The 24,814-nt window shown below is 48.5% G+C and overlaps 1 protein-coding gene across 2 annotated transcripts in view; it reads right to left on the reverse strand.

The window, feature by feature from the left end:
- TRIP11 (thyroid hormone receptor interactor 11) overlaps positions 1-24,814 on the reverse strand; it is a 51,091-nt gene that overhangs the window by 23,200 nt on the left and 3,077 nt on the right. For both annotated transcript variants that reach the window (XR_014466251.1, XM_083166714.1), the window contains exons 2-11: positions 24,223-24,293; positions 22,984-23,094; positions 20,793-21,059; positions 20,339-20,407; positions 11,604-11,769; positions 10,749-11,072; positions 9,572-9,612; positions 6,520-6,612; positions 5,409-5,594; positions 731-3,700 (exon numbers count right to left, since the gene is read on the reverse strand). Coding sequence is in view for 1 of the 2 variants with exons in the window: in XM_083166714.1 (XP_083022840.1) it covers positions 731-3,700; positions 5,409-5,594; positions 6,520-6,612; positions 9,572-9,612; positions 10,749-11,072; positions 11,604-11,769; positions 20,339-20,407; positions 20,793-21,059; positions 22,984-23,094; positions 24,223-24,293 (4,298 nt within the window). In the remaining variant the exon portion in view is untranslated. The remainder of the gene's footprint in view (positions 1-730; positions 3,701-5,408; positions 5,595-6,519; positions 6,613-9,571; positions 9,613-10,748; positions 11,073-11,603; positions 11,770-20,338; positions 20,408-20,792; positions 21,060-22,983; positions 23,095-24,222; positions 24,294-24,814) is intronic.

The following is a 24,814-nucleotide window of genomic DNA, read 5'->3' on the forward strand; positions in this document are numbered from 1 at the left end:
CCAACACAGTCATCGGACGTCCACCCTCACCCAACACAGTTATCGGACGTCCACCCCCACCCAACACAGTCATCGGACGTCCACTCTCACCCAACACAGTTATCGGACGTCCACTCTCACCCAACACAGTTATCGGACGTCCACTCTCACCCAACACAGTTATCGGACGTCCACTCCCACCCAACATCTGCCGCCACCCAACAGTCATCAGACTGCCACCACCCAACACAGTCATAAGATGTTCATTACCACCCAACACAGTCATCAGATGTCTGCCGCCACCCAATACAGTCATCAGATGTCCATTGTCACCAAACAGAGTCATCAGACATTCATTATTACCCAACAGAGTCATCAGACGTCTATTGGCACCCAACACAGTCATCAGATGTCCACTACCACCAGCAGTCAGCCAAAGGCACTCAATACAGTCTGCCTCTTAACATCTTTATAACTCTCCCCTTGAGCATGTAATATGTTCTCTATGAAAGAATGCTGGACAGTCTGTGAAGATAACCCAATCTTTTAGCAGCCACTCTATTTCCATGCTACAGCTTTGTAGAAGTTTGGAAAAGATACATAAAAGGCAGATATTAGGTTGCGAGCAGGGTCCTCCTACCTCTATATCGTTCTGTTACTACCTAGTTTGTTTTATCATGGTTTCGAATTGTAAAGCGCAAAATAACCTGCTGCACTATATAAGAAATTGTAAATAAATCAATTTAAAAACCTGTTCCTTTTCTTTGAGAAGGTTCTCTAGTGCTGAGGCCTTTTCCTTCATCGAACTGGACTCAAACTCCTTCTCTCTCAACAGCATTGAAAATTGCATGTTGGTCTCATGCAGAGCTCGAAACTCAGTCTCCTTCTCCTTCTCCTTGGCCATCACCCTTTCGTTCTCTTCCTTCAGCTTGCTGATGTCCATTTCCAGAATCAGAGTCCTCTCTTTGAGGTTGGTGACAGCCTGTTTTAACAGCTCATTCTCCATCTCCTTATTCCGCAGATTTTCGCTGGCAGAGTTAAGCTTGTCACCCTTACTTTTTATGAAGAGGTCCTTTTCTTTCAGCGACTGTTGCAATACTTCATTTCTCTCTCTGACCTGCTTCATCTCCAGGACAGAGTCCTGCTGACTCCTGCGGCCCTGCTCAGAGGTCACAGCTATGGAATCCGACAAGCGCTGGTTGTTCTCCTGAAGTGTCCTAATGGTGGCATCCCTCTGTTGAATCTGACTTCTCAGCTGCTCGCACTCTTGCAGGACCTTCATGGCTTCATCGGTTTTCAGTTCGGAAGATGCAGCCAAAGGGCAAACGACGGGAACCTTACCTGTCTGCAGGTTGACCGAGTCAAGTTGACCAAGAATACGTTCCTTTGTGCTGTTAAGTTCCCCAATACTGCTTTGGACATTATTCAGCTCAACACTGAGCCCCCTGAGTTGATTCTCATTGTGTTCGTAGCTCTGAATCAGGTGGTTGTAATCCACCTGCAACCTGGAACTGGAATCACTGTCTATCTTTATTTGTCCCTGCAGCTTGTGTAGCTCCTCGTGCAGGTGAGCTGACTCATGCTGCATGTTCTGGACAGTGGTCATCACTTGCTGCTTCCACTCTTCTATCTTTTTCACCTGCTGCTTCAGCTTGTCACGCTCCTCCATCAGCTCCTCGAACTGGTTACTATTCACTGTTCCGAGTGCATTGCTGTTTTCGGCACTGGAGGCCTGGAGGACGGTCAGCAAAGTCTGGCATTTCTGAGTCAAGGCATCTATTTCAATGTCTTTCTCTCGGATGATCCGTGACAGATTCTGGATGGTCTCTCTGAACATCTCTTGGGTGCTTCCTTCTTGGCTGTGAGAGAATCGCTGGTTTTCATCTTGAAGCTTCAAGAGCGCAGACTCCTTGGCTGCCACTACATCCATCATCTTGTGATACTCGGTCCTCAGCTGACTATTTTCCCTGGTCTTCTCACTGAGGACGGCCAAGACCTGCTCTCTCTCCATGGCATAATTTTGTAGCTGTTGCTGTAGGTAAACAGTGTCTTGCATGTAACTGACCGAAGACAAGCGGGCATGAAGACTTTGTATTTCCAGGTCTTTCTGTTGAATAATCTGGGTGAGTTTCCCGACTTCATCTCTAGACAACTGATCTATCTGCTTGGTCAGTGTACAGTTCTTCTCATTGAGCATTTTAATCTCCATCTCCTTCTCTTTGATGCCTTTGACCAATCGCTCCAAATCCACCTTAGACAGGTCATGTTTCTCAGTGTCGTTATCGCAGTTATTAATATTTTGTGTCTTTGTGTCGTGGAGTACAACGGAGGAATCAGTGTGGATCAGATGCTCGTTCTGCAGCTGGGAGCTTATCAGCTCGTTCGTCTGCTGCAAGCTTGATATCTCGCTGTCCTTCTCAGAAATTAGACTCTCATAAGCATCCACCATTTCCTTCTGCTGCAACTTAATCATGTCTGTTTCTCTGATCTTTTCCTGCAGAGACTTTTGCAGCTGCACCGCAGTCTGATTTTGCTTATCAGCGGCTCGCTTCTGAAGCTTCAGCTCCTCTTCGTAGTTACTCTGCACTTTGGTCAGCTGTGTTATCTCTGCCTCTAGTTCAGTGATAATATCCAAAGTCTTGGGTTCCATTGCTGGTGGAGAACGGCTCTGGTCCTTCATGCGCTCAATTTCCTCCTTCAGGTGGCTGTTGTCTTCCTTCATCGATGCAAGTATTTTTTCCTTTTCCTCAATGTTCTGTCTTAGGAGAACACATTCTTCAGAGGCTTTGGCTTGATGTTCCAGCTGTCTTTGGAGCTCCAGATTTATCTGCTTAAGATCAGTGACAAATGTTTCCTTCTCTCGTAAGAGTTCAGTGAGCTGCTTCTGGCCTTCTAACGTACTGTTCAGCAACTCCTTGGTTTCCTCACAGTCCGTCTCTATTTGCTCTAAGGCTCGTTTGTTCTCTGCTATTTGGAAGTCTTTCTCCTGACTGAGCATAATGAGGCTCTCATGTTCTAGCTGCAAGGCTGAGGTGCCCATCTTTTGTGTATTGGAAATCTCACCGATGGTGTGTTCATATTTCTGAGCCTGCGCGATCAATCGGTTTTCCATCTGGTGTAACTCCTGCTCCAGTCGCCCTTTCTCCATCCTCAGCGCCTCAATCACGGTCTGCTTCTCCATGGACTCCTTATCGTTTGAGGCCACTGCTTCCTGCAGTTGTAGCTTCCTCTGCTCTTGGGTTGAAAGCAGCATCTCATTCTCCATCTTGAGATCACAGATTTCTTTTTCCAGATCGTCTTTTAATTGCCTTACTTCGGAAAGATGGTTTTTTAGTTTAAGAAGCTCGGACTCTTTTTCGTTGTCGTTCGGATGCTCTTGTCTAGAGAGTGAGTCCACCTTAATAACAGAAAGCTCTTCTTTCACTTGGTTTAGGTTTTCCAAAAGTTCTTTTTTGTCACTCCTAAGGCTGGTATTGGTGGTTTCCAGATGTTTCTGCTTCTCCAGCAGTTCTGCCACCTGGGTCGTCAGCTGCTGGTTGCTCAGGTTTAGTTCGCTGAGAGACTGTTTGAGCCTCTCCTGCTCAGATTCCAGTTGCTGAAGTAAACTGCCCTTCTCAGAAGCTTCTGCCAAAGCCATCTCCTTCTCGTGGTCCAGCTGAGCAGTGCGGGACTCCAGTTCAGTCCTCTGCTTGGACAGCTGCTCCTTCACAAGCAGAAGATGCTGCAAAAGAGGAGGATAATCGGGTCACTTAGTATAAAGCTCTGGTTTATTTCAATTGTGATCGCAATACAACATTACAGTGGTGCATTAAAGACACATTTACTGTACTGTACCAGATCAATTAACCAAGGAATTGCCTTTATCACAGGCGCAGCGAACAGGTTAACCCATAGCTCCAGAAACTTATCCTGAGATCCATGGGTTAATGCTCATTAGCCACAGATTTACAGCACAAGGAAAAGGGGCTATACGCAAACAGCTTTGGGTGTAACAGCCTGAGGTTACAAGCCTTGTCCTCGCACAGTAAGGATAACTGTATCTGGCACTGTGTGTGCTGCAGTACTAGGGAAGTGTCACTTGTGCCTTATACTGTATTTATCAGGAAACGTGTAACTGGTGCATTCGGATGTAACAGTCTGAGGTTACAAGCCTTGTCTCGCACAGTACAGATAACTGTATCCGTCCCTATGTGTGCTGTAGGCTGCAGTACTAGGGAAGTGTCACTTGTGCCTTATATTTATCAGGAAACGTGTAGATGGCGCATTCGGATGTAACAGTCTGAGGTTACAAGACTTGTCTCGCACAGTACAGATAACTGTATCCGGCCCTACGTGTGCTGTAGGCTGCAGTACTAGGGAAGTGTCACTTGTGCCTTATATTTATCAGGAAACGTGTAGATGGCGCATTCGGATGTAACATTCTGAGGTTACAAGCCTGGTCTCACACAGTACAGATAACTGTATCCGTCCATATGTGTGCTGTAGGCTGCAGTACTAGGGAAGTGTCACTTGTGCCTTATATTTATCAGGAAACGTGTAGATGGCGTATTCGGATGCAACATTACAGATCTAATTTTTGGTGGTCATTAAAATAATGTACTTCTGACAAGGAATTCATCTGTATAATACATTGCTCTACTTTAAGTCACTATAGATATTTGACGCCACATTGATCTTCATGATCGGTGTGAAAACCTACAGTCTAGTAACACCAATAACTTGTGATTAAAAACCCATTACTTTTATATACTTAGGTATAACGAATGACAATCACCTTAGCATTACAGACATTGGGAATCATTCAGGTACGGTTGCACCTGTAATAAAATGATGTTTCGTTTTTTTGCTCATACACAGATGGGTCCTACGTTCTTAGAAGCTGGAGGACAGTAGAATGTAAGTGGCTGCTGTTCTGGGGGCAGCGGCTGCCTCCATTCCTAAAAACGATGGTGCCGAGGCGCTCTTTAAGGGGATCGGAAAGGTCAGGGATCTCCGTCGCAGGACAGAGATTTTATGGCCTCTGCAACGGTCGCACACCACTACAAGCTGCTGAGAGAGGTCTGATGCTGCGTCCTAAGATGCTGGTCGGATCCCTACGGCATCTGCTTGTAATAGATGCCTCATACTGCATATAAGTGCTATCACCTGTGTGGGGTTTGAGGAGCACTGCTTTAGATTGTAAGCTTTCAGGAGCAGAGCCATCTTCTTTTATGTGCATTTCCTTCTCTCACTTATACCATCATCTCTTCCCCACTACCTGAGACTGTATCTATCCCCTGGGTGCTGCTACGGTATATCGGTACTATGATGGCTAATGCTGCAATATGCACTGTACTGTTGTCTTGTTTACATCATACCGTTTGTTTATGTACATTGTAAGGCGCTCCAGATCCCTTGGGGCACCATATGAAGACACAAGCAATGCCTACCTGCAAGGCCTCTTGGTTCTGTTTATCCAGCTCCTCCAGCTCGGCTGTGAGAGCTTCCTTTTCTGCACAGCTCTCCGTCAGTCTCCTCTCACGCTCCTCCAGATCTCTTCTCAGCTTCTCATGAACTCCACTGGCTTCTCGGGCAGAGACAGACATCACACTATCCAACTCCACCTGCAGTGCCTCCTGAAAATGGAAGGGTTAGTATTTGTAGCAATAAAATGAAAGCCTGTGCCTGCTTCCTCACATCGGTACTGCTGACCGCAGGCTCTACAAGGAAAGCCCATCTTTTACACACCATTCTATGCCAGTACCTGATTAAGCCAAGTAACAGCTAACTAGGGCCTAACAAGATAAGCCGGTATTAATGCACGGCAGCTTCATCACATTAACAACTATAAAACAATGAGCAACTGCTTGCTGCGACCCCGTAGAACAGACCGCGTATAATACATTGCAGGGAGATTTTCCTTATATGGATTTTGAATGTGTTACATGTAAATGATGTTATATACATTTTTAAACGTTATGTATGGTTCTTGTACGGTCTCACCGCTAGATGACATTTGTTATTGTCCATAAAAATTTGATTGATTTAATATCATCGGCGGATCCTACATTTCAGGAGGATGAGGCTTCCGCTGTCCATACTGACTGCTGCAGCCGTCTGGGTTACGGGACCTGCAGCTGACTGGCACCCGGATGGCACATGTTCAGTCAATCAGTGGCATGACAATACATGTGTAAACACCCCCTGCTTCTATGGAATGCAGCCATAGAAACAGGCCATGGCTGATGATCAGGGAGTGTCTTCATACAGAAAACCAACTCTTTGCTAATCTCAGCCCGGTCTGGCAGTCCCAGAGGGAAGAGACACCTCCCAATGGGACTGCCTGTCCTCAGAGTGACTGGCAGGTCAGACATATAATAGAAAATCACAGCCACTCGCAGTGTAGCCTGGGACTGCAACTGGCTCACTACCGCAGTGGTGGAGTTTACTGGGGGCTGCAGTCATGCAGCACATAGGTAACATCTGCCACTATTTAATACATTTTAGGCAGAGTTAATTTGCATATATACAACGAAAAATTACGACTTCTAGAATCCTCACCTTTTCTTTCTCTACCCGTTTCACATTGTCCTTTAAAACCTGGAGCTGGCTTTCCAGATCTGCCATGACATTCTTCTCTCGTAGCGATTCATCCTACAGTACATAAAAGTCCAGACATGAAACCTACAGCTTACTCATAGACATAATGGAGGACATTTACCCTGCAAATGTGCTGCTCTGCCCTCCCCCACCCCCATGTTTCCATAAATCTGTTATGCGCCTGTAACTGCTGACATCACCGCTGAATGCGCGCCCCAGAACAACACATGAATGGCATTCTCAAATACATACACCAGACAACAAATATAAAATCCTGTACAAGACAGAACTGGAGCTCCTCTGTGAGTACTACTGCTGTGAGGGGGGAGGCACCAATAGCTGCAGGTGGGGAGGGGAGATGAATCTCTTGCTGCATTTAATGCGGCTAGGGGGATAATGTTCATTGAGGAGGTTTGATGGGAAGGAGAGACTCGTGGCTTGACCACCTGCCCTGAAACTGTACCACCCTTGGGTTACAGCTCCCCAGCCTCTTAGGTTCGCATCCATCATTAACAGGACCCAATTTTGGATCCTGTACACCTGTCCCTCCAACAGGTGAGAGGACTGAAGCCACCAGGACTGAGAACCTCTGGCCCGAGGGGATAGCCGTATCAGCCGATTCATGTGCAGATGGGAGCCCGACCATTTGCAAAACTCCTGGCATGAAAATGCCCATATTGGACGGCCTCGTAGGACGCCACCAACTTTCCCAACAGGAGAATACAGAAATGTACGGAGACCTGGTTCCAAGTCAGTACCTCCCTGACCAATTCCTGAATGGCCGTCGCTTTATCCGGTGGAAGGAAGATCCTCTAGGCCACTGTGTCTAGAATCCTCCCCAGAAAGAGTCTCCGGGTAGGCAGCAGGTGGGACTTCTGGTAATTTAGAAGCCACCCGTGTTGGGACAACAGCTGAGTGGTCTGAGAAATGCTGGCTAACAGCTTTTCCCTGGACCCTGCCTTTATGAGATTGTCCAGGTAAGGAATGATGATGATCCCCTGCAGCGACAGCACCATCTCCACCATTACCTTTGTGGACATTCCTGGTGCTGTGGACAGCCTTAAAAGGCAGGGCACAGTACTGGTAATGATCCTCAAGTAGGGCAAACCGCAGGTATGCCTGATGGGACAGCCAGATCGGGATGTGCAGGTGCGCATCCCTGATATCCAGAGAGGCCAGAAACTCCTCCCCTTCCAGGCCAGAGATTACCACCCTCAAGGACTCCATCATAAACTTGAACACTCGTAGATACGGGTTCATTGATTTCAGGTTCAGAATTGGATTCAGCATCAGCCAGCTACATATGCAGCGATAAGGATCTGCGTTCTGAGACTGCCATAGTGGAGGTCCTGGCGTTAATGACGCAGACCTCCTTAAAGGTATCACAAAGGACACGCGTGGTATCGTGAATGTGTTTAACTAGGATTGTCATATCAACCAGGGGCTTTCCAGCCGCCAGGCCTTCCTGAATTTGACCGTCCATCAGTTAATGGCATGAATCATCCAGCAGCCTGCAATAATAGGTCTCTGGGATGCACCCGCAGCAGTGTAAATAGATTTTATTTCATCCTCACAAAGCCGGACCTGTGGTGAAACTAGTTGACAAAAGTAAAGTGGATCTGCTGCAGTGCCACAATTTATAGAGCAAAGGAAGCAGGAGTCTGCCGGCAGACACGTTCTCATTACCTCTCTTCAAAACAAGGTACTTTGGTCCAGTAAAGACATTAGGACACAGCCTAAGGAGACTGGCATTTTAGCCCTGTATGCACTATTGGGCATTTGCTATAAAACCTGGAGGAGGACTTTTTTCGACACTGTTAGTCTATGTTTGTCTCTCCCCCATTACTCACCCTTCATGTATGTGTATACCGGTACTAGGCTAAAATAGTTACTAACACACATGAATTGCTGCTACTTTATTTATTGATTTTATGATTTTTAAATATATATAAAGTTATTGAGACAAATACGGTTACATGTAACACCACGTTTTTTAAGAATCTCTATATATATTTTACCACACATTTTTATATATACTTGTAAGTGCATTTTTTATGTTGTGCACTTATTCAATAAAATTACTGCCAATTTCTTAATTGAATTATAAGAGCCTATTGGATACAAACATTCTAGAGGTGTGTCAAGTGCAAGGTGTCACCGCAAGGTGAATATCCTCTCTAAAAAGATTTTAACATGCCCTCAATATTTCTATCGGCCGGATCCTTCAAGGCGTCTGCCCCAGGAACAGGCAGGATTGTCTTTTTTGACAGGCATGAGACATAGGCATACACTGCTGGTGGGATTTCCCAGACTCCTCTGCCCTGTGTAGATATACACAAAGTGAAAACACAGGGGGGATAAAAGCAAGTCAGCACCAGCCGTGTAAGGGACCCAGAGGGAAGGAAACCAGCACACTTGCCCAACAGACCCAGTGGAAATGTAATGGCGCTATCAGTGGAATTTGCACTATCCCAGTGAAACATGTAAAACCATGCCAGAAGGTCACTGTTTACTAAAAAGCTGCCAGTGTGCACAGGGGGATGTGCCGCACAAATTACTTGGTGTACCCCCTAGTGGGGTTCCTGGCTTCTGCTCACCACCCAGACATTTTCAGACATGTTAGGGGTGTGCGGTGTGGCGCAATGCCAGGCGGTGTTCCGGCAGCTGGATCGGAGCCGCACCTGAAGAGGTCGGTATCCGTCTCCCCCACCCTAAGCTCCCATGCCGCGGGCATGCTGCATGTCCAAGTAGCATGCCCAAATAAATAAACGTTTAAATTAATTAAGAAAATTCTATGTAGCGCCAGAGTGTGCATCCTCTCCTGAGGGCACATTATTCTAAACTGAGCTGTGGGAGGGGCATAGAGGGGAAGAGCCAGCACACCCTGGTTGAAGTTTTATGTCACAGGCTCCTTTGCATAGTACTAATTGAATCCCCAGTATCCTACAGATGAGAGAGAAAATGGAAACATTTTTGGAAAAAGAAAACGTAGCAGTTAAATGGTTATTATTACCTGGTGTGACCGGGTTGCATCGCTCTTTTGTTTTTCAGCATCTGCAATTTAACAATAAAAAAATGATTCTTATAATTACTTAGTAACAGGAGGTATGATGGAACAAGGCTCCGCTTATCCTAGGTACCCAGCAATTGCTAGAGAGGATGGGAACTCATTCCCTGAATATACAGCAATAAGTGCTCGCCTGCGACCAGTAGTGTTTGTGTTCATTCTAGCACTCTGCCTCTTCCAAACCACCTGCAGTTCCTCCTCCCCGTCTGGGGTGTCACTCTCAACAGTGATGCTTCTAGCACAGTATGGTCTGTACTTCAGCACTCACATGCACATTTCTTTGCCCTATTTCTTTTATTTATTCAATTTTGATGCCACAGAGAAGCACATCAGGATCGAATGTGTTTGATTTCCTTTCGATTCGATTTTGCTTATATAAGTAAAATCAAGTAGACGCCCTATAATGTACATGACCTCAGTTCTGTCAGGAGACGGATCTCACTGTATTTATTATCCTTTATTTATATGGAGCCACAAGGGGCCTGCAGCACCCTAAATAGTACATAAGCAGAAACAATGCCCTCATGTGCAGCACAAACATTCGGGCGCTACTTCTGCGAGTGCAGAATACATGACACAATGTATATCCAGCTTGTATCCCATTGTCTGCTAGAAGTCGTTTGCCTTTAATTTTTCCTGCATTGTTTCTGCTTATGTACTATTTAGGGCGCTGCAGGCCCCTTGTGGCTCCATATATATAAATAAAGGATAATAAATACCGTCTCCTGACAGAACTGAGGTCATGTACGTTATAGGGCGTCTATTTGATTTTACTTATATAAGCAAAATCAAATCAAAAGGAAATCAAACGCATTCGATCCTGATGTGCTTCTCTGTGGCATCAAAATTGAATAAATAAACAAAATAGGGGAAAGAAATGTGCTATATGTGAGGAAATTAGTGACAGATCCCGGTGCCTCATGCCTCAGTGAGGTCACCAGTTCCTGTACACACTGCATCATCTAAAATGATTAGTCTCAGCTTTAAAATCAATTGACATCATTGATAGAAAGTTGTAGGCTGAGGTTAACAGATGTCCTAATAACAGAACTATTTCCGTTCCTACTAAGGACCATGTGCCTTTATTTATATATATAGCACCATGATACTATGCAGTGCTTACCTAGCAGAGCTTCTTGTAGGAGAGGAGCCGCCTGCGGCAGACCAGTGCCCTCCGCCTCCTGAGAGCTCTGCAGCTTGGCAACGTCCGACATTAATCTCTGGTAATCTAGCGCGAGTTGATTCCGTTCCCTCTCTGCGGACTCCTTTTCCTCCCGTAAGACACTTCTCTCCAGATCCGCGGCCGACGCTGCGGCACCCAGATCTCTCAGTCTATCTTCCAGCGCCCGCACCTTCTGTGCGCACTCTGCTTTCTCTGCCTCCAGGCTATGGATGGTTTTGTGCAGATCCGAAGCTTTCGGCTGGTCGGAAGAACCATCTGCGGCCCCTGGACACAAAGGTAAGACCACAACCCAATGAGGGGAAAATATGGAGAAAAGGGCCCCCATTCCCTCACTACCAATAGTGGGGGCCCCTCCCACATATTTACAGCAGTGTCCTATCAGGACAGGTTCAGGTCAAACAGCTGACACAGACTTACTAAATCTGTGGGGTGAATTTACGAAGATGAGAGTTCCATTGAAGATAGCAACCAATCAGATTGTATGTATTATCTTCTAGAACAGGGGTGGGCAATAAGCAACCCTCCAGATATTGTAGAACTACACATCCCAGCATGTCCTGCCATAATTATACTATTTGGCCATGCTAAAATGGTTGCAGGACATGATGGATGTATGAATTAACCAATCCCCGTGACGCATGTCTGCCAGTCACTCTGTGCTGAGCTAGTGACGCTCATGCAGGTGTGAGGATAATTGCATACAAAAATACAGAGTATCCAGTTACTAGGACTACTTATATGTATGACATTTGCATGACTACATATTTATATTGCATTAATAAGACTATTACAAACCTGCATTTAATTGCTCTTCTAGCTCCTCAATCCTCTCTTCATATTCTCCCAACTCTTCTCGGTGCCTCCTCGTGATCTCGGCCAACTTCTGACGATGGGCGTCTTGTAAGACAGAAAGCTCATGGTGATGATCATCGATCTCCTGACTCAGCTTCTTCCTCAGGTCCTGCAATCAGAGAGCTCATCTACAGTCACTGAGGAGACCAGAAGCCAATCTACAGTACCTGTGCAAGACCAAGGAACAGTCACCGAGGAGACCAGAAGCCTGGCTACATTGAGGTGGTCTGAGCTCCGAGACCCTTTCCCAGTGGTCAAGCACACAGGTGGCCAAACCGCTAAGCTCTAGGGTCCCTTGCTCAGTTCTTGTTGCCTGTGCTGATGCCAGTAAAGGCCCCAAACACCAGCAAGCAATACAAACCAATTAATAGATTCTGGGGTTTGTTTTGCCCCAAATAAGAAGGGGGGATGGTATATTATGTAGACCCCAAAAGGGCAGACTGAAGCAAAAGGTCGACCCAAAAAAGGTCACCATGAGTTTGTCACAGGTTTTTTTTGGTGATTTGTAGATTCAGCACATTAACCCTAATTAACGTCACCTCAAATAGCTTGCCAATCGTTGGGCCAGGTACCGCACTGTGCTCAGCAAACCCAATCGTAGTCCAAATAGTTGATAAAGTATAAAAAGTAAAAAAAAAAAAAAAGGTTTACAAAAATGATGGAATCAGCTTTTCTCAACCTGGGGTACTCGTACCCCTAAGGGTACACTGCAAATAATTTTGGGGTACTTGAAAAATAGGATTTTAATACCCACCGGTAAATCCTTTTCTCGAAGTTCTTATGGGATACAGGGAGTCGTTCAAAACGATGGGGAAAAGAGCTTATCCGAAGGAGACAGGCACATATAAAAATTTATACAGGGTGTACTGGCTCCTCCCCTCTGCTCCCCTCCCTCTAGCTTCAGTTAAGTGAACTGTGCCGAAGGAGAAGAACAATATGAGAGGAATATGTGTATATTTACCGTGGTGAGATTCATGCAGCACACCCAACATTCAACATAACAGACCACATTAGCAACCCCAGAACCTGGGAAGTCTAAGGGCCTAAGAACATGTCAACATGACAACTATTTTGAACTGTGTTCCAACTGGAACAATGTATAGAATTATCACCTAAGTGACAATTTACACTCGTGAACCTTTAAGGTACACTTATGTAACTGTAAGTTACCTAAGTAACCTACACCCTTATGTCCGCCAGGAACAAAAAAGGGTAGTAGAAGGACCCAGTATTGGTCCATATCTCACAAAGTGAGCAAGGCAAACCTCCGCACAGAGGCGGGCGCCCTGTATCCCATAAGAACTTCGAGAAAAGGATTTACCGGTAGGTATTAAAATCCTATTTTCTCTATCATTCTTATGGGATACAGGGAGTCGTTCATAACGATGGGGATATACCAAAGATATCAGAACGGGCGGGATTGTGCGGAACCTATTGCCGCAGCACCGCTTGCCCAAACTGAGTATCCTCAGTGGCCAGAGCATCAAACTTATAAAATTTGACAAAAGTGTGTTGGCCAGACCATGTGGCTGCTCTACACAATTGTAAGGCCGAAACTCCTCGGGCAGCCGCCCAGGATGTCCCCACAGAACGAGTAGAGTGAGCTTTTCACCCCAACAGGCATAGGCAGCTTTGCTACCACATAAGCCTGTTTAATGGTTGCACATATCCATCGTGCAATAGACTGCTTGGAAGCAGGACGTCCAATCTTTTGGGCGTCATAGAGGACGAAAAGTCCATCAGTCTTGCGAATCCTTGCTGTTCTCCTGATGTAGACACGGAGAATCCTTACTACGTCCAAGGACGTTGGCACCTCAGAATGAGGCCCACCAGCAGGAACCACAATTGGCTGGTTCACATGGAACGCAGACACCACTTTGGGTAGAAAACGCGGGTTAGTGCGTAATTCTGCCGTCCTCAAAGAATATCAAATAAGGACTCTTGCAAGTCAATGCCCCTAGCTCCGAGACCCTCCTAGCCGAAGCTAGGGCTAGTAAGACCACTGTCTTCCAAGTTAAATATTTCAGGTCAATTTCCTCCAAGGGCTCAAACCAGGAGGATTTAAGGAACTTCAGCACAACATCCAAGTCCCACGGTGGAGTAGGGGCCACAAAAGGAGGCTGTATATGCAATACTCCTTGCAGAAAAGTCTGCACTTCAGGAATATTAGCCAGTTTCCTCTGGAAAAAAACAGATAATGCAGATACCTGAACTTTCAAAGAGCCTAGGCGTAGGCCTAGATCCAGACCAGCTTGAAGAAAGCTAAGAATCCTTTCCAGCTTGAACTCTGAAGGAGTAAAATTTTCCTGTTCACACCAACCCACATATCTTTTCCAGATATGGTGGTAATGTGCAGCCATTACCAGTTTCCTTGCACTTGTCATAGTTCTGATGACTGAAGTGTGAAACCCCTTCTGAGTCAGGATCTGCCGTTTAACTTCCAGGCCGTCAAACGCAGCTGTTCCAAGGCCTGGAAGACGCACGGTCCTTGCATGAGTAGATCTCTTTGCAGGGGTAGGCGCCACGAGTCCCTTTGTAGACATAGAAGCTCTGGGTACCACGTTCTTCGTGGCCAGTCTGGTGCCACCAGAATCACCTCGGTTCCGTCTCTTCTTATCTTCCTTAGCACCCGAGCCACTAGGGGGATCGGTGGGAAGACATACACCAGGCTGTTGAACGTCCACGGTATGGAGAGGGCGTCCACTCCTTCTGCCTGAGGGTCTCTTGCCCTCGAGAAGTACCTGGATACTTTCCAGTTGTTTCTTGATGCCATCAAGTCTACCAGTGGGGTCCCCCACCGAGCCACCAGAGAACTGAATACCTGGTGGTGTAGACTCCATTCCCCGGGGTGGAGCTCGTGGCGACTGAGGAAGTCTGCTTCCCAGTTGTCCACCCCGGGTATGAATATGGCCGAGAGCGCCTGGCAGTGACTCTCTGCCCAGGACAGGATCTTCGATGCTTCCCTCATACAGGGCCTGCTTTTGGTCCCGCCCTGTCTGTTCAGGAATGCCAACCATGGCCCGACAGGGTCTGAATGGTAACTTGTAAGGCTGTCTGTAATTCCTGTGGTGACCGCGCCTTTACTAGCAGGTCGTCCAAGTATGGTATCACACAGATACCCTTTTTTCTTAAAACCACCATCATCTCCGCCATCACCTTGGTGAATATGCGTGGGGCTGAGGACAGACCGAACGGCAGTGCGCGAAACTGATAGTGCTCGTTTAGCAGCGCAAACCTTAGGTATTTCTGATGAGGGGGCCATATAGGGATGTGAAGGTAAGCGTCCTTCACATCTAAGGACGCCAAGAACTCCCCCTCCTCCAGTGCCGCTATCACGGCTCGCAAGGACTCCATCTTGAATTTGGTCACTTTCAAGAAAGGATTCAGGGATTTTAAGTTCAGAATCGGGCGTACTGACCCGTCTGGTTTTGGAACTACAAATAGGTTCGAGTAATAACCCTGCCCCCTCTCTAGGGGAGGGACCCGGGTTATCACCTTGGCCTGTACCAGCTTTTGGATTGCCTGCTGCAATACCACTTGGTCCTCTGGGGACGCTGGGAGGCCTGACTTGAAGAACCTCTGAGGTGGCTGTATTGCAAACTCCAGCTTGTAGCCGTGCGTAATAAGAACCTGTACCCAAGAATTGAGGCACGAGGCTTCCCAAACCTGGCCGAAGAACGCCAGTCTGGCTCCCACCTCTGCCGGAGCTAATGGTGGAGCCCCACCGTCATGCTGCGGGTTTTGCAGCTGCCCCGGATGGCCGCTCTGCGGTGGCCGAAGCGGAAGGCTTCCTGAATTTACCACGGGAGCCTCTTGCAGCATTTGAGCCACCCCTGGCTTTAGGGCGGAATTTACTAGCCCGAAAGGACTGCTGGGAGTGAGCTTGAAAAGGACGCTTCGGCGCCTGTGGAGTAGATGGCAGGAAAGTGGATTTCCCCGCCGTGGCTTTAGAGATTAATTCGTCTAAATCACTCCCAAATAACCTGCCACCTGTGAAGGGGAGGTTTTCTACACTCCTTTTGGAGTCAGCGTCAGCTACCCACTGCCGGAGCCAGAGGGATCTGCGCCCTGACACTGCCATGGCTGAGTTACGGCCGTTAAGGGCTCCTAACTCCTTCTGCGCTTCACACAGAACTTTAGCAGTGTCCTGAATATGGTGTAATTTCTCAGACACCTGTGCTACTGTCATGTCGCCCAGAAGACCTTTCTGGATCTGGGAGGCCCACGTGTATATAGACTTGGCCATATAGCAACTAGCTAATACAGGACGCTGACACGCTCCACTAGCAGTAAAGATGGACTTCAAGGTGTTTTCAACCTTTCTGTCCGTGGTGTCTTTTAGTGAAGACGACCCTGGTACTGGGAGTACCATCTTTTTGGCTAAGCGAGACACCGAAGAATCAACCTCTGGTGGCTCCTCCCACACCTTACGTCCCTCAGGATCGAAGGGAAACGTGGACTTAAACTTTTTAGCCACTTTAAACCTCATTTCTGGGTTATTCCACGCTGACTTGAATGTACTTTCCAGGTCAGCCTGCTCAGGGAAAACCACCTGTTGCTTTTTCTGCGTAGCAAAGAAGGCATCCCCTGCTGTGGATTCAGCTAAGGGAAGGTCCAACACCTCCCTGTGCCCCGCAGTAGTGACTGTGAAGCATCAGGCTCGTCATCACCTGTGTCTGCATCATCCACATCATCATCATCATCCCCATCGTCAGCCCCGGAATCAGGGGTTTGAGAGGGGGCCTTTCTCTTACGAGTATCCCCAGGGGTGGGAGTAATTACATCCACTCTGGCAGAGAGGATAGCCAGCTCCCTTTGTACTCTCTGGGTCTGTGCTGCAGTAGCAGTTAACTGTGTAGTCACAGTTTCAAGCATGGTTTTTATACCTGTAGCCCAGGCTGGCTCCTGTGAGCTGTCCTGTGTGCTACTCTGCTGCCCAGTTAGTTGTGGGGGGACCCCAGTACTTTGTGGGGATATGCATGGCTCACAAGTAACCTGTGATGAAGATGCTGGCACAAACTTATCACTGCACACCATACATGTAAGTTTCCTCACCATTGTGACAAACAAACAGTCTCCCCTCACACAGCGCGCACACACAGTGGATATGCAGTGTGAAATTAACCAGATAAATACTATGTGTAGCTTTATCTGCTCTTGTACAGCTTAACAAGCCAGTGGGGTGGTGTACAGAGGATAATGGAGGAGACCAATACACCTGATAACCTTAGCTCTCCGATTAGAAGGGCTGGTAATACAGTACAGTAATCAATAACAGTACTTTACAGTGTAAGCAGGCAAGTGTACAAGTACACAAGCGCTGAAAACCTGAAGCTGTCTCTGCAAGCAGATTCCCTCTGATCCACACCGCTGAGGAGTGTCTGGAGCAGTATAATGGCGTTTCCAGCAGCCAGGGAAGAAGCAGGAAGCAGGTTTTGGCGCCCTCACAGAGCTGGTCTCACTCTGGGTAAGCTCCGCCCAGCGTAATGGCGCCGGAGCTTACCTGCGTTTTATACTGAGACTGACATTGGGGAATGTCCAAACCTCCTTGGTAACTGCCCTGGACAATACAGGAACTGTACCCTGTCCCAGTGTAGGCAGGGGGTTACGCGGTCCCTGTGCAGGGCACCGCCATACCGCTGCCATCTTGCCGCACAATAACCCGGGGACCCCACGGCGGGGGACCCCGGGGTAATACTCACCACTGACGTCTTCAGACTGGACTAGGGGTGTGCGGCGTGCCAGGGGTGAGCGCGCTGCAGCGCAATGCCCACGGTAACATCACCAACTCAGGACGGTGGTCCTGTGGCAGGGACAGCTCGGTACCTTGAAGTGGCCAGCAGCTGAACCCTTCCCCTAGTCTCCCACGACGCAGGACTGCTGTTAAGTCCAAACAGCAGCCCCAAAATAATAAAGAAAATAAAACAGAAGATAAAACTCTCTGGAGCTCTTCCTGATCTGTGCTTCTCCTGAGGCACAGTTCTCAAACTGAAGCTAGAGGGAGGGGAGCAGAGGGGAGGAGCCAGTACACCCTGTATAAATTTTTATATGTGCCTGTCTCCTTCGGATAAGCTCTTTTCCCCATCGTTATGAACGACTCCCTGTATCCCATAAGAATGATAGAGAAATAATATTGGTAATGTCAGAAGAGGAGGAAGAAGTCTCCCGTTACCATGGAGATGAGCCACATTGCAACACTTCTGGTTTTGTCTGCAGCGTCATATCATGCTTTTCGCCTGACCAGCAATCCACTGGGAGCTACCAGAACTACTCTCAGACATCATAGAAACATAGAATTTGATGGCAGATAAGAACCATTTGGCCCATCTAGTCTGCCCCTTTTTTATCCTTCAGGTAATTTCAACTCTTTTTGATCCTTATTTCTTGGTAAGGATATTCATATGCCTATCCTAAGCACGTTTAAATTGTTCTACTGTCTTAGCCTCTACCACCTCTGATGGGAGGCTATTCCACTTATCCACTACCCTTTCTGTGAAGTATTTTTTTCTAACATTTCCCCTGAACCTACCTCCCTCCAGTTTCAGTGCATGTCCTCGTGTTCTATTACTTCTTTTTCTTTGAAGAAAATGTCCCTCCTTTACTATGTTAAAACCCTTGATATATTTGAAGATTTCTATCATGTCCCCCCTTTCCCTTCTCTGCTCCAAACTATACATGTTAAGATCTTTAAGTCTTTCCAGGTAAGTTTTATGATGTAGGCCATGCACCATTTTAGTTGCCCTTTTTTGAACACTCTCTAATGTATTTATATCCTTCTGAAGATATGGTCTCCAGAACTGGACACAGTATTCCAGATGAGGCCGTACCAATGACCTATAAAGTGGCATTATTACTTTTTTTTTTTTTCTGCTACTGATTCCTCTCCCTATGCAACCAAGCATCTGACCTGCCTCCTCTCCTACTGCCCCGCAGCCAGTCGGTGTTCCCCAAGGGTCAGTCTTTGGCCCTCTCCTCTTCTTCCTCTACACCACCTCTCTGGGCACCCTCATCAGCTCCTACGGCTTCCATTACAACCTTTATGCTGATGATACCCTAATCTAGCTCTCCTCCCCCGACCTATCCCCATCACTCCTGTCCAAGGTCTCCCAATGCCTCATGGCCATCTCAGCCTGGATGACCCAACGCTTCCTGAAACTAAACATGGCTAAAACTGAACTTCTAATCTTCCATCCCCCGAACATCCCCTCTTCTCCCACTATCTCCATCAGCATTGGTGAAACCGAGATCACCTCCACCGACCAAACGCGCTGCCTCGGTGTCATCATTGACTCCTCCCTCTTTCACCCCCCACATTCGTGCGCTCTCACAGTCTTGCCGCTTTCACCTCCGCAACATCTCGCGCATCAGACCATTCCTCTCCACTGACGCAACCAAAATTCTCATTCACTCTCTTGTCATCTCCCGCCTTAACTACTGCAACATCCTTCTCTCCGGGCTACCTCTTGCCCGCCTCGCCCCTCCTCCACCGCTCCTTACCTCTCTTCACTGATCTCTATTCACACTCCCTCCCGCCCTCTTCGCTCCACCGCCTGACCTCTCACCTAATCACCTCCTCCCACTCCCGTTTCCAAGACTTCGCTCACGCTGCCCCCTGCACTGGAACAACCTCCCACCACCCATCAGGCTTTCTGATTCCCTTACCTCCTTCAAGCGCTCCCTCAAAACCCACTTCTTCCGACTAGCCTATCCCTCCTCCTCCTAACCTCTTTCGCTTCTCCTATCCTGCCTACCCTACCCCACCATCTGTTCCCATCCGTTCCTACTTATCCTATTGTTTTTCATTTCTCCACCCACCTCCTTTTGGTCTGTTAACTCTTATGAGTAGGGCCCTCCTTCCTTACCCTACCTCTTTACCTCACCAGCCCTCCTGCCCTGTTCTTCCCTTCCTCTACTTCAGTCTTCAGTCTCCTCGACAATTTCGACACCTACTTCAAAACTGATGCTGATTTTAGTTCTACCAGCTATACCCTATTTATGCTGTATTTTATCAACACACCCTGTACGTTACCTTGTAATTTGTTTTTTGTTTGCTATGTACGGCGCTGCGAACACTTTGTGGCGCCTTATAAATAAACAAACTACTACTACTACTACTTGCTTTCCTCCTCAGTAGTTTCCATTATAGTACCCTTGATACTATATTGAACAATCATCTGCCCTGCGCTGACATAGGTGGAGGAAGCAGCGCCATTAATACCACAGGCGTTATCGGGAATGCCGTAGACAGTACACCGCCAGCGGCCAGACACAGAGGGGCCTGATTCCTGACCGCACACTAGTCCTCCGCTACCAGAGACAGTATACAGCCAGTGGCCAGGCACAGAGGGGCCCGATTCCTGACCGCACCCTAGTCCTCCGCTACTCCTTAATATTAGGAGACACATACCGCTCACTTCCACTCCACTTGTAAATATTGTGGCTATTTCAAACTGAGAGGAGGGGGTACTTATAAATGACAAGCCTAATCAAGGGGTACGGGAGAGAAAAAATGTTGGGAATCACTGATGTAAAGGATTGCCCGGATACAGATTAAAAGATCCTCCAAATCTGTGCTCAAACATTAAACATTTTTCAGTTATTTGCAGATTTTTTTCTCCCAAAAATTGAATCTGCAAATCCTAATCGTGCCCATAAATCATGTCAGAGGGAGACATTACCTTCATGGTGTCCTGTAGCATACAGATCTCACTCGGGACAGCGCTGTGCGTCCCCTGACTTTGCATAGACTGAAAGAAAGAGCAGACAGTTATTGGCTGCTCTCGTGCACCCGGTTCATCCATCCACACTCAAGACTGGAACCCCATAAAGTTCAATAATATGGAACGTTGCTTACGCACCACAATTCCATAGACCGAATGTGTAATTTCATGCAGCAACACTAGGACTTGCACCAGCAGATTTACACTTTGCTACATCAGCAACGCAATAAAACATGTACAATCCCCACATAATGACAAGTAAAAAGAGATTACAGCAGATTATTTTGGGGTCACAGTTTAGAAGAGAGTACAAAGACCCACAGAATGCAACACGTCCCAGTTGGCAGAGAGGTATCTCCCGTCACCCCACACCAAAAGAAAACCCCCATACACTTCATAGAGCGGTCCTCACCTGTGCAACGTGCTTCCAGTGGGCCACCTCCGTTTGCAGCCTGGAGACCTCATTTGACAGAGTGTTGATCTCTTGCTGAGACCAGATAACGTCACTGAAGTCCATGTCGTCGCCCTGAAAGCCAGAGGAAGGTGGCTGGATGCTGGACATGAAAGGGGAAGGGTCAGCCGCTTGGAGAGAGACGCTGGACAGCTGTGCTGAGACCTGCGACTTCTGCATTTCATCCTGCAGGGCATTCAGCTTGGCTTTCAGATGACTGATTTCCACCTGAAAGGAAGTAACAAAGCCGTTACCAATGTACTGTGGGCAATGCACTCTACACAGCCTGCGGAGACGTAATGGGTGCACCGTGCTGTACACAGCCTGAAGTGATTTACTGTATGCATTGCGCTCCACACAGCCTGCAGTTATGTACCGTACACACTGCACTCCAAACAGCCTGCAGTGATGTACCGTGCTCCACACAGCAAGCAGTGATGTACCGTGCTCCACACAGCATGCAGTGATGTACTGTATGCACCACGCTCCACACAGCCTGCAGTGATGTACCGTGCTCCACACAGCAAGCAGTGATGTACCGTGCTCCACACAGCATGCAGTGATGTACTGTATGCACCACGCTCCACACAGCATGCAGTGATGTACCGTGCTCCACACAGCATGCAGTGATGTACTGTATGCACCACGCTCCACACAGCCTGCAGTTATTACTGGGTGCACTGCGCTCCACACAGCCTGCAGTTATGTACTGGGTGCACCACGCTCCACACAGCCTGCAGTTATGTACTGGGTGCACTGCGCTCCACACAGCCAGCAGTGATGTACCAAGCTCCACATCCTGCAGCTATGTACTGGGTGCACCGTGCGCCACACAGCCTGCAGTGATGTAATGGGTGCACCACGCTCCACAGAGCCTGCAGAGATGTACTGGGTGCACTGTGCTCCACACAGCCTGCAGCAATGCACCGTGCTCTACACAGCCTGCAGTGATGTACTGTGGGCACCAAGTTCCAAACAGCCAACAGTGATGCACTGTGCTCTATACAGCCTGCAGTGATGTACTGTGCACACCATGCTCCACACAGCTTGTAGTGATGTACTGTGCGCACCGAGCTCCACACAGCCTGCAGTAATGTACTATGCTCTATACAGACTGCAGTGGTGTATTGTGCGCACCATGCTCGACACAGCCTGCAGTGATGTACTGTATGCACCGCACTCCAAACAGCCTGCAGTGATGTACTGTGCGCACTGAGCTCCACACAGCCTGCAGTGATGTACGCTATGCACCGCACTCCAAACAGCCTGCAGTGATGTACTGTGTGCACCGAGCTTCACACAGCCTGCAGTGATGTACTGTGCACACAATGCTCTACACAGCCTGCAGTGATGTACTGTATGCACCGCACTCCAAACAGCCTGCAGTGATGTACCGTGCGCACCGAGCTCCACACAGCCTGCAGTGATGTATTGTGCACACCATGCTCTACACAGCCTGCAGTGATGTACCGTGCGCACCGAGCTCCACACAGCCTGCAGTGTTGTACCATGCTCCACACAGCCTGCAGTGATGTACTGGGTGCACTGCGCTTCACACAGCCAGCAGTGATGTACCGTGCGCACCGAGCTCCACACAGCCTGCAGTGTTGTACCATGCTCCACACAGCCTGCAGTGATGTACTGGGTGCACTGCGCTTCACACAGCCAGCAGTGATGTACAGGGTGCACCATGCTCCACACAGCTTGCAGTGGTGTACTGTGCTCTACACAGCCTGCAGTGATGTACTGTGCTCTTCACAGCCTGCAGTGATGTACTGGGCGCACTGTGCTCCACACAGCCTGCAGTGATTTACTGTGCTCTACAAAGCCTGCAGTGATGTAATGTGCGCAATATGCTACACACAGCTTGCAGTGATGTACTGTACGCACCACACTTTACACAACCAGCAAATCTTTCTCTGCAATTGTTACAACTGCCCCACTTGCAGTGCAACATGGTTTTGTTCAGTTTGAGAACAAATTTGCCCAGTGAACGGGCCTGAATTAGGCCCTTGATCCTGAAGCACTGGCGGAGTCATAATATACACTCCACAGACAAACATTAGAACCTGAAGCTCCCAGTATAATGAAGCTAGGATAATGGAGACTGCAGCCATGTGACTGTGTGCTATGTACATAGGCCGTACCACACCTCCTTCTGTTGTAGCCGATTCCTGTAGTCCAGAGACTGCTGCTTCACTTGTAGCTCTGCCGCCTCCAGCTTGTCCTCCAGCTCTGTGCACACTTTCCGCAGCCGATCATTCTGCACACACAGGACAGAAGTAATGAGAGATACTGGGAGTGTAGGGAGAGAGCCACCGGGAGCGCAGGGAGCGAGAGCTACAGGGAAAGCAGGGATAGAGACACTGGGAGCGCAGCGAGAGAGAACCACCGGGAAAGCAGGGAGAGAGCCACCGGGAAAGCAGGGAGAGAGCCATAGGGGAAGCATGGATAGAGACACCGGCAGCCCAGCGAGAGAGAGGGTCTCCGGGAGAGCAGCAAGAGAGCCCCTGAGAGAGAGCAACCAGTACGAAGCTACTGAGAGCGGAGCAATAGAGCCACCGGGAGCGCAGTAAGAGAGAGAGCCACCAGGAGAGCAGGGAGAGAGACACCGGCAAAGCAGCGAGAGAGTGAGTCACCACAAGAGCAGCCACCGGGAGAGCAGGTAGCAAACTACTGAGAGTGCAGCGAGAAAGCCCCCAGAAGTGCAGCGAGAGAGAGAGTCACCGGGAGCGCTAGGAGAGAGGCGCAGGGAGAGTCACTGGGAGAGCAGCGAGAGAACCACCAGGAGCGAGCTACTGAGGGGGCAGCGAGAGAAAACCACCAAGAGAGCAGGGAGAGAGCTACCAGGAATGCAAGGAGAGAAACACCGGGAGTGCAGCAAGAGAGAGAGACACACCTGGAAAGAGCCACCGAGAGTGCAGCAAGAGAGCCACAAAGGAGGATTCAGAGAGAGAGAGACAACCACCGAGAGAGCAGCAAGAGAGAGACAACCACCGAGAGAGCAGCAAGAGAGAGACAACTACCGAGAGAGAAGCGTGAAAGAGAGAGCCACCGGGAGCGCAGGGAGGGAGCCACCGGGAGCGCAGGGAGGGAGCCACCGGGAGCGCAGGGAGGGAGCCACCGGGAGCGGAGCAAGAGGGAGCCACCGGGAGCGCAGCAAGAGGGAGCCACCGGGAGCGCAGCAAGAGGGAGCCACCGGGAGCGCACCAAGAGGGAGCCACCGGGAGCGCAGCAAGAGGGAGCCACTGGGAACGCAGCAAGAGGGAGCCACTGGGAGCGCAGCAAGAGGGAGCCACTGGGAGCGCAGCAAGAGGGAGCCACTAAAAGGGTGGGAGGAGAGTCGCTGGAGGAAGCAGGGGAGAGGGAAGAGTCCCCACACTGCACTCACCTCTGATCTCTGCATTAACTGCAGACTCTCTGTCTCTTGCATAACAGATGCCCCCAGCTCAGGAGTGACACCTGCAACAACATGAGAGAAGCGATCAGATAACAGCAACTACAACCGCAGCCTCTATGTAACCAGTGGTGGGATATTGTGCATATTTATTGCAAGTTTAGGGACTGTGATGATTGTGCATTATAAATGATTGCAACACATCCGGTGTATCTGCTTCTCTACAGACATTTCATCTTCATTCCTTTATTTCCCCATTTCAATGAGCTTGATAGATGACATAAAGCAACATACGTGTCAAAGCCGTACCTTACAATGTGACCTATGGGCCTGATTCAGAGTTATGTGCTAATCCTGCCGCAGCTGCAAATCTGTACACAGACACTATGCAAAAAGATGCAAATGCAGCAGCTGTCTGGATCTATCTGAGACAACCAGCGGTAACTTTGCAACCAGTCGATTATCAGGACTCTGAGTAGCCCAATACTCCTGCTATGTACACGAGGGATGTGAGGCGCTGCATCCGATGTTACTGATTGCTGGTGCACACACAGACAGCAGTCCTGAAACATGCCCTGTTTGGGTC

The sequence above is a fragment of the Crinia signifera genome, chromosome 12 (assembly GCF_055691185.1).
Source record: "Crinia signifera chromosome 12, ASM5569118v1, whole genome shotgun sequence".
Lineage (NCBI taxonomy): Eukaryota > Metazoa > Chordata > Amphibia > Anura > Myobatrachidae > Crinia > Crinia signifera.